Source organism: Sylvia atricapilla, chromosome 5, assembly GCF_009819655.1.
Source record: "Sylvia atricapilla isolate bSylAtr1 chromosome 5, bSylAtr1.pri, whole genome shotgun sequence".
Taxonomy (NCBI): domain Eukaryota; kingdom Metazoa; phylum Chordata; class Aves; order Passeriformes; family Sylviidae; genus Sylvia; species Sylvia atricapilla.
In genome coordinates this window covers 51982691-51992249 of record NC_089144.1, presented here as the reverse complement: position 1 = coordinate 51992249, position 9559 = coordinate 51982691, and the positions used below count along the sequence as shown (strand labels likewise).

General features: G+C 45.7%; 1 protein-coding gene across 1 annotated transcript; it reads right to left on the bottom strand.

The window, feature by feature from the left end:
• Positions 1 to 2337: 2337 nt before the first annotated feature.
• LOC136361956 (G-protein coupled receptor 26-like) lies at positions 2338 to 3745 on the bottom strand. Its single transcript, XM_066320238.1, is given in 3 exon segments — positions 2338 to 2578; positions 3100 to 3229; positions 3232 to 3745. Coding segments are annotated over 3 exon segments (885 nt in total).
• Positions 3746 to 9559: the final 5814 nt, after the last annotated feature.

Sequence of the window (9559 nt, the reverse complement as noted above, 5' to 3'; positions counted from 1 at the left end):
TTCTATGGCTAAAAGTTAAATCATTCTTATGGCAAGTGCATTTGAAAAAAACAGATTACTTCTGTTTGAAGCTGCTCAGAGAAAGTTCCAGTGAGTTCAAAGTAGGTAGAACAGGAAGATACAAAATTGAAATGAGAAGTAATTGTACAATAAATGACACTTGCCATGTAATTGCAATATCATCCTAATACAAGAAATATATAATTGATGTTTTTATAAAGACACTAAATAAGAAGAGTAAGATATCTTTTAGTCTTGAAAATAGATGTATTGCTGTGTTCCCATTAATACATTATGGATCCAAACTTGATTGCACTGAAGCCAACAGAAGAAAAATTACACAGATTTTAATAAGATAAAGGGTCTGGCCAAAACTAAGTCAGACTTAGAAATATCCATTTGAATGCATCTTAGTATGATTTTCTTGCTTTCAGTGCTGTTACAAAGGAGATTAAATTCATCTGTCATCTCTCAGAGAAAAGATGAATATATTGCTAATGAGCCTAATCTCATTCAAATTTCTGAAGTGAGGAGCAAATACTGAGCTCACAATGCAACCTGAGTCACCAGACCAAGAGCAAGACAATGGGGAGGAAGGCTTTTACATTGCCTCCCCAGAGACTGCTTCAGTGCCACCCCCCTAAAAACCAGAATGAGGGAAGAGTCGGGGAACAGGCATGGCAGCAAGGCCTCCAATCTCACCTCCATCACCACCAAGTGCTGTCTTGCCATTGCCTTGTCTCTGAGACAAGGAGCCTTTTGATGTGCTCCCCAGATACTTTCCATTCTGCTGTCACTGAACCAGCTCAGCCCCTGTGACAGACAGAAGCTGTACCTTGACACACATTTCCATGAACAAGCCCTTCAGCTTTCTCTACAGTGATTCAGTAGGTACCAGTTTGTCACACATAGAAAACGCACCATCTCACATTTGCCAAATGCAAGGTCTGAAGAAGGAAGTAACTTCTATTTTAGAAGTTTATGAGAAATACCTCTACCCTAAAAAATGTGGCCACGTTTGGAATTTGCTGAGCTTGGTAACGTTCAGATGGAAAGAAGATGGCAAAATCCACTTTGCTCAACATAATTACATCCTGATTATGGCAAAAGTGAATAGAACATGGCTCAAAATGTACTGGACAATGATAAATTAACCTTTTAACTATGTGATGTAATGTTAATATTTGTAATAATCCTTTCAACTGCAGAAAAAAAAATGTAGCTATCCAGGCAATCAGGAAGGAATCCCTTCCAACATGTAAATGAGAACTGAAATAAATGTCACTTTAAAAATTTTAAAAATATTGTCTGTTTAGTGCATTGGCCTTAACCTGTCCCCTGCTCCTCTCAGAAAAGGGCAGTGGCACTGACCATAAATGGCCTGTACGTGTGTGACTGTGAGATCAGAGCACTAAAGCTGGCCAGTTTCTGTCAGCTGCTGTGGCTGCAGACACTGGCAACCTGGGTAACAGCCTTGAAGAAGCCCTCACCGGGGGCGGGGGGGTTGCACACTAATGTACCTCCCTCAACATAAGTCAGCAACTTCAAAAGACTCTTCAAGGCTGTCTTGAACACACTGTGAAAGTGGGAAATATTTTTAAAAATCACTTGTGAAGGATGTAGACCATTTCGGTTTAAAGCTGAAAGGCTAAATGCTGGGATGCTGCAATTCAGTGTAGTTACACTGACTTCCAGCTCACTGCTTTATACAAGATTTAAAAATATTAATAATCATCTATTGTATGAAAACTACACAAGTAGATAACAACAATGATCCATGGACACTTCAAGAGGTGCAAACCACCAGGATGGATGCCTATAATTCTGTCCATTTGAGGAACATGGTGTTTCCTATACATTTAAGAAGTCCTACTTTTCCTGGGAGGTAACTTTTACACCTCATCATAAGTCTGTGCTGCACCATTAGCAATGTATTTCCAGGCACTAATGTTTCCAGACTGAAATCTTATCTGACAAATTATCAGCCTGGAAAAATTTAGATTATATCAGCTTCCAACAGCAGCAAGCTTGGCCTTATGCCTAAAAAAACCAAAAAACCCCTAAGCTAATCATGAAAATCTGTCTGTTTTCCTTTCTATTGTTGTTGTGCTAATAAGGAAGGGTGTCAAGTCCTTTAAACTGCTTTTATCTCCCACTGGCATGTAATCAATTCCCAGTACTTGTCCTAAAAGCCACTTGCTTTTGGCAGAGGTGCCCAAACCTGGCTGCGATGAGGGGAGGAGAGCCAGGTCCTGCCGGGGCTGCCCCCTAGGACTGGGTGTGCGGACAGGAGTGGCGTGTCAGGGTGTGTTTGTGTGTGTTTGTGTGCTCTGCCCCTCAAGACCGGTCCCGAGGGTCCGTTTGGCTCTGGCCCCCCAAAATTACCTGTGGGACCCCCGGGCACCTGCGCATCACAGGATATCCTGATCCCACAAAGTCCCCCACCCCGACAGGGGATACTAACCTGGTGATAATGTAAGGACCAAAACAGATGACGAGCGACCCTACAAAAATACTGATTTTCTTGGTAGCCCGCTGCCTCCTCCTTTTCTGCTCGTTCAGACAGCGTTGCTTCACACTACAGAGGGAAAAGAGCAGTGAGGGTGTTAAGGCAAGAAGGGAGGAGGTGAGATGTGAGCCCAAGGCAGAGGGATAGAACCTTCTCCACTCCCCAAGGCCCCTGCGCCCGGGAAAGGAATGGAGAGAGGAAGGCAGCGCCCGGGGGAGAGGAAGGCAGCCCCTGGGGGAGAGGAAGGCAATCCCCTCGGGAAGAGGAGGGCAGCCCGGAGAGAAGGAGGATAGCCCCAGCCCCGCCGAGCCTCGGGACGATCGCACACAACAAAGCAGTGAGTCCCGCTTGAAGGGAGCTCAGGCAAGTGGGATAACCTGGAGACCCCGATTAGCATTTAAACAGAGAAGGCTACAAATGGACAAGCCACCGTTCCTGGCACTGTAAGCAGCGTCTGAAACTAGAGGCAGGAGCGCTCGCCATGCGGCCGGGGCGGGCAGGAAAGGGTGCTGGAGAGGCGGGATATCTTTTCCGCCGGGGGGAACTACCGCGAGTGACCGGGGCTGTGAATCCGAACGCGCAGCGATTACCTGGGGTGGATATCCACCAGCAAAACCAGAGTCTGCATGGTAATAATGTCTATCCGCTTGCAGTGGAACCGGGCAACTTTCAACACCTTCATATAGGTGAAACAAAAGATCACCAGAGACAGCATGAAATGGTGAACACTGTAAACTTTCTCCGCTCCGTCTCTTCCTTCAGGCGTAAGGTGCAAGAGGCATAAACGCTGTTGTAATCTATCCATGAGTAAAACAAGGATACCAAGGGGAACGTGAGGGAGTGGAGCCATGAGTAGCCCATCAGTATCACAGCGTCCTTATACCGCATCTTGCTGGTGTAGCTCAGGGGGAACACCACGGCAATCCATTTGTCGATGCCGAGCGCTGCCATGCTCAGCATGGTGTTGGAAGTCAGGAAAGTTTCCAGGAAACCCATCGCCTTGCAGACGCAGCCCCCGAGAGGTTGCTGGCTCCTCAGGATGCCCAGCAGGGTAAAAGGCATGTTCAGAACGGTGAGAAGCAGGTTGCAGGATAAGTTCACCAGGAAAACCCCGGCGACCTGCTTGCGGATGTCCGTACTGTAGACGAAGCACAGCGGCACCAGGAGGCTGGAGAGCAGAGAAACAACCAGCACCAGCACGAGGAGCAGCGCCAGCAGCCCGCCTGCCAAGTCCATCTCTCAGCGGGTTGCCCGGAGCGGGCGAGGGCAGGAGGAAGGGGGCACCCGCTCCGGCCCCGCAGCCTCGCCTGCCGCCCTGCGCACGGTGCCGGGGGCAGCGCCGGGGGCAGCGCCGGGGCAGCGGGGCGCGCAGAGAAGGGCAGGGCGGGGAGCGGAGTCGAAGGCGCTGAGAGAGGGGAGAGTGGACCGGGACTGGGCGGCTGGCCGGGGCAGAGGGGGGAGGACAGGGACAGCCGGGCCGGGGCTCTCTGACAGCAGTCAGCCAGCGGAGGAGGGGGGCCCGGGAAAGCGTGGCCGGAGCCGAGGGTAGGGGCTCAGGGGCACCCAGCGACCGGATCGGGAGATGAGGTGGACATGGAGGCAGCCTAGAATGGGCTGCAGATCGGCGGCCCGAGGCGCCCGGAGCCCGGGGAGCGCGGCCGGGCGCTGTCCGCGGTGCTGAGGCGGGCGCGGCCCCGACGCCGCCCCGGCCGCGCCTTCGAGCCGCGGAGCGCGGCCCCGCAGCGCCCGAGCCCGCGCCCCCTCCGCGCCCCGCCGGGCCACGGCCTCCGCAGGCTCTGAGCATCTTCCCCCGCCGCCCAGCCCCTCAGACACTCCAGCCGCCGAGCCTCCCGCAGCGACAAATGCGCAGACCAGCGGCTGCGAGGCACAGGCTCAGCCAGGGATCGCGGCGTCGGGCTGATCCACTCCCGGATGGCAGGCGAAAGCAGCAGCAAGCCCAGCTTTCCGCTGGGGTGCAGCTCAGGAAGGATCAGACCCCGAGATGAGTTGCTGGTAGTTTGATCCCTGCGCTATGCTCAGGCACACCCTGAGCGCACCAGCTCTATCTGAAGCTACTGAAACCTGTTCAAAATCTGGTGTCTGTGCTCTTTGGCAGGCTTCCCCCGCGTCCCTCTGAGGGCTTGCTTGCCCTTTTCTCCCTACAATGCTTGCTATGATTGCCCTCTGGGTACTCAGACCAGCATCCTGCTGGCCAGCATTGAGGGATATTTCTTGGTTAGAGACTCCACTCTGAGCGCTTGGAACTCAGCAGCTGGTCAAACAAGTACCCACATTAGGGTGCTGTTGGCACACTCTGTGGAAAGCTGAAGTCTCTCTCTTTACCATTTTCCAGTCACACTGATAACGTGATAGTGTTCTGGTCAGAAAGGTTTCTTCTGTTATCACATTCTGGCAAAAGCTGAAAAGGCAGACATGAAAGAGAACACAAATTCCCCATCTGCAGTTGTCAGAAATGTGGGTCACATGGCGAATTCCAAAATATTCCGTTGATCTTCGTCTTAGATAAAAAAAAAAAAAAAAAAAAAAAAAAAAAAAAAAAAAAGAGAGAGAGAGAGAGTAAGTTTTGGTGCATCAAAATACTGGTATAGAAAAAAGCTGCCATGTCTAATCACTGTCACATTTTACAGTTGATCGCCAGAACTGACATGAAGAAAAAGGAGGAGAAAAGGTATCTTTGCTACTATCCAAAATTACTATTAATATCCTAAGGAAATGCTGTATTGTATATATTGTCCCTACAGTGTAACCTTGTCACGCAAGCGTGACCACTGTGTGAATAACTGTACATAAAACTGCTTGAAAGAGCCTGAAGGCAATGTAGGTTTTGTTGGGCTTTTTTTTCCCTCAAGAGTAGGTAAAGTTTTGGATCAGGCCCTAATTGAAAAGCTTGCCACGGTAAATTATATGTCTTAAGGAAAGAGCAAAGCAACAAGACATGAGATGTGTTATTTGGAAGCAAACCAGTACAGTACTGTTCCTCAGGATGGAAAGGAAATGAATGTTTTCTTGGATCAGAGAGCTGTCATTTCCAAAGTTACAAAAGTGCAGATACATTTGACAGGGCTTATGCTTGACGAACAAAAATCCAATATATATCTGTGTAAATATTTGAGGGGGAAAAAAATCTATAAAAGCATGACAATACCTGTTTTCTTAGTGTTCAATTGTTGCATTTCTATCATCAGAGAGCCAGCACTATTTGGGAAGGGTTGGGAAGAAACGAACCATCGTGGGACAACCAGGCTGTAACCTTACAAAGCAAAGGTTCTGCAATTACTCCCTCTCTCACAACAGCAATTCTTGCAGCTCCTACTAGTCAGAACCCATATATGGCCTACCTTTCATTTAACAGTATCACAGGGTTATGGGGCTTTTATGCTAGACATCTGGGAATAGAGTCTGTCTGTGTCAGGTGTAGTGGGGTCAGGAGGGGAGATGCTATTTTATATCATCACAGAGACAACCTAGATGTGATACAACCTAGATGTGATGTTCCCTTACTGGGATAGCTACCTGAGAAGCTGTTTCCTCTTGGATCCAGAGGACAACTTCTGTCTCTCATTCTCTCCCTCTTCTATGCATACATACATAATTCCTCTCATAAAGCCTTTTCAAATGAAGAATGAATTGTTTCCCAAAACTGATGCAGAAAGGATACATAGAAATAAGACAAGAAAATAGAAAGGTAGCAAAAAGATGGGAGAAAAATTATTCTGATTTTTTTTCACATGTTCAGTGGCTTGTACAGTACTCTGCAACAATATTCTGGGCTCAAAGAACCCAGCAGAGATGACTTTGTTGTGTTGCTCCTTTTGCTTTCAGTGGAACTTCGTTAATGTGACAAGTTACCCATGCACATAACTTCCTGTGGGATGTGAGTCCTCTGCTGACACTTCCCAATTTACAGGCAGCAACCTCATAACACTTCATACCAGACACCTTTCAGTCTTAGTTGAAGCTTATGAGGCTGGAAGCAGTTGATTTCTCACCTGCTTGAGACCAGAAGGCTCAGACTTGCTGTGGTGGGCTTGCAAATGTGGTCAGTGCCTCCTTAGCCCCTGGAAACACATATGCTCCTGCAAACTTTTCACATATAAGCAGACATATGTGTATATAATTTCAAATGCTCCCAGCAGTCATATTAAATACATATATTTTCCCAATTAAGACCTTACAGTATTTATCAAGGATGCTGTCTTGGTGGAGACTGGGGACTGTAGAGACTGCTGCAATATGAAAAGGAAAAATAAAGATCTTCAGACAGTTGTGACAAGTGACATCCTGTTAGTCTCTAAAGAAAAGATGTGAAGCCTGACTCATCAGTCTAATACAGTTCTGAAAGACTGTTCCTGTGGCAGAATTCCAGTCGGCACATTTAGCACCTGTGGAATAACTTTATCCGAAAGATCTTCCTAAAATGGAACAAAGAAAAACTCCACGTGTGTAAAGCCCACACATTCCTTCACTAGTCCTCTACTTTTCAGGGGAAAAATTTGGAGCAGAAATACGAAGCTCAACCATGCCACAGTTCTGCAGACTGAAATTGCTTCCAAATTGCCCAAGTACTATAATGAAGAATCTCAAAGTTCAACAGATAATCTTGCAGTTGGATCAAAAGTCTACACTTGAAAAAAATTCTTTGAGTCATATTTCTGTTTATGCAAATTAGACATATTCCTACAGTCTGCAAAAACTGATCCCAAAATTATTCCAGAGGACAATATTTTGTTTTGCAAGATGAGGGGCAACAGAGATTATGAGTGGCTGAGGGAGCTGGGGTTGTTTAGCTCGGGAAAACAAGACTCATGGACAACCGTATCACTCTCTGCAAGTACCTGAAAAGAAGTTGTAGACAGGTGGGGGTCAATTACTTCTCCCAGGTAACAAGTGGCAGGATGAGAGGAAATGGCCTCAAGTCATATCAGGGGTGGTTTAGATTGGACAGTAGGAATAATTCCTTCACCAGAAGGGTTGTCAAGAACTGAAATGGGCTGCCCAGGGAAAGGGTTGACACATCATCCCTGAAGGTATTTAAAAGACCTCTAAATATTTTTTAAATGGAGGTATGACACTGAGGGACATGGTTTAGTGGGGACTTGGCAGTCCCAGGTCAACAGCTTTTGGGTCATTTCCAACCTAATTGGTTCTATGATTCTATTCTTGGTATTCTTAATGGAAATGGAAGTGCACAAATACTGGAAGATGACAGGAAAATGAAAATGTTCACAGAAATTCAGCCAGTTTCAGTTGACAATTCTGAAGCAGTTATGTAAGGATATGTGTCAATGCTTCCTCTTTCTCCCACCAGTTCGTTTTGCCTTTTTCCTCTTCCACAACATAAAGACAGCAGGTAAAACCAGAATTCTGGGTTGCAAAATTTGCCTTTGGAATTGAGCTGGCTGATTTATTTATTTGTTTGGGGTTTTTTTTTCTTAGAGTGCAATGCAAAAGTGTGAAGGCAAAAAATATGCTATTCTACTGAGCAGTAATATATATTGATTTCAGTGAAGTTTGTGTCAGGAGGTAAACAAACACTAACTAGCTTTTACACCCAGAAGCTTTACAACCATAATACAAGTCTGAAATATTAATGGAGGAATACTGTTGCCTCAAGCAAGTGGCACAGGTACTTGAATCTTTCACAACTCAGGGATGAGTTCTTCAAAATATCCAAACTATGTCTGTTCTTTCCCCAGAGGGGTTCTACAGTACAGTTATTCCCTGTTTAATCAAATATTCAGGACTTGGGGTATAACCAGAACCTGCATTTTGTGGAGGTGCCATTCTTCTGCATTCTCCAGAAAAAATACAATGGTGAATGGAATCTTATTGAATGTAAGAGCACATATAATCTCCTTCCATTTTCATCTGTTTTGTCTCTTTTTAAGGATTTGGTATATCGATGTATTTTTAACCTGGCAGGAATAAAGATAAAAGTGCACTTTTTTTGCTATTTTTTCAGTGCCTCACAAACACAGTAGTTCTTACTAAAAATGCTGTACTAGACCACATTGTTATAAAACTTACCAAAGCTGCAGGCATGGGGATGAAATTCCTAGGAGCCTTTTGCTGGCATTTTCAACAAATGTGACAATGTTTAGCACTTCCAGGGGCCAGTAAACATTAAATGGCATTTTTCAGAAACTGCTGAGGCAATTTATTCAGCTGGTGAAGTTCCAGGAGCCAATACATGAAAAAGCCAGCATGTGCTCTTTTGCTGTACTATTGAAATTCTCCTTTTCCTGCCTTACTTGTTCCAAATCTCCCCCACATCTTAGAAAGATGGTTTGATTCTGTTTTCCCTGAGTCAGTCCAAATCTGAGATAAGTCTCTTAAAGCCAATGGGAAACCAATGAAGTGGAAATGAAAGCAATCAAACGTAAGACTGTAAAACAGTATGAAGCTTCTAGGATGAGGCCATTTTGATTCTAGTTATTTATTATAGAGAGCACTCTAAGCAAGCACATCAAGAAAATATTAACCCCACCTTGTGCAGTGGAGGGTTTTGTCCACTTCTCCAGACTCATTGCAGCAGCTGGCTCAGGTCACCAGGCTGCAACAATTCTTTCACCAAGGTAAGATTAATTCCAGTGGGAGTAGGCAGTAAATCTTGAGAAAATGTCCAAGTTAGATTGTAACAAATGATGGGTTGTGAGCAATAACTGAACTCTCATCCTGTAATTTTAGTAAAATTACAAATACAGGATTTGAGTGATTGGATTTCTCTCCAGTGGTGTTGTCTGTAAAAACAAAATCACAAAGGGTTTATATAAAAATGCATTCTTTTCCAACATACACTAATACAGCTTCAACAGTTTAATCAGGATGTGTTTCAAAATGACAAATATTTTTTTCAGTGTCAAGACACTTGTGTCTTGAGCCGCAATGGTATTCTTTTCTCAAATAAATCTCTATTGTTCCTGTACAACACATGCATTAGCACCCCACCCTTGTGACACCCCCTGCCCTCTTGACCCCCCCTCCCCAGCCATGCCAAAGCCCCTTCAGCAGTTTTGCCAAGGGGGGGGT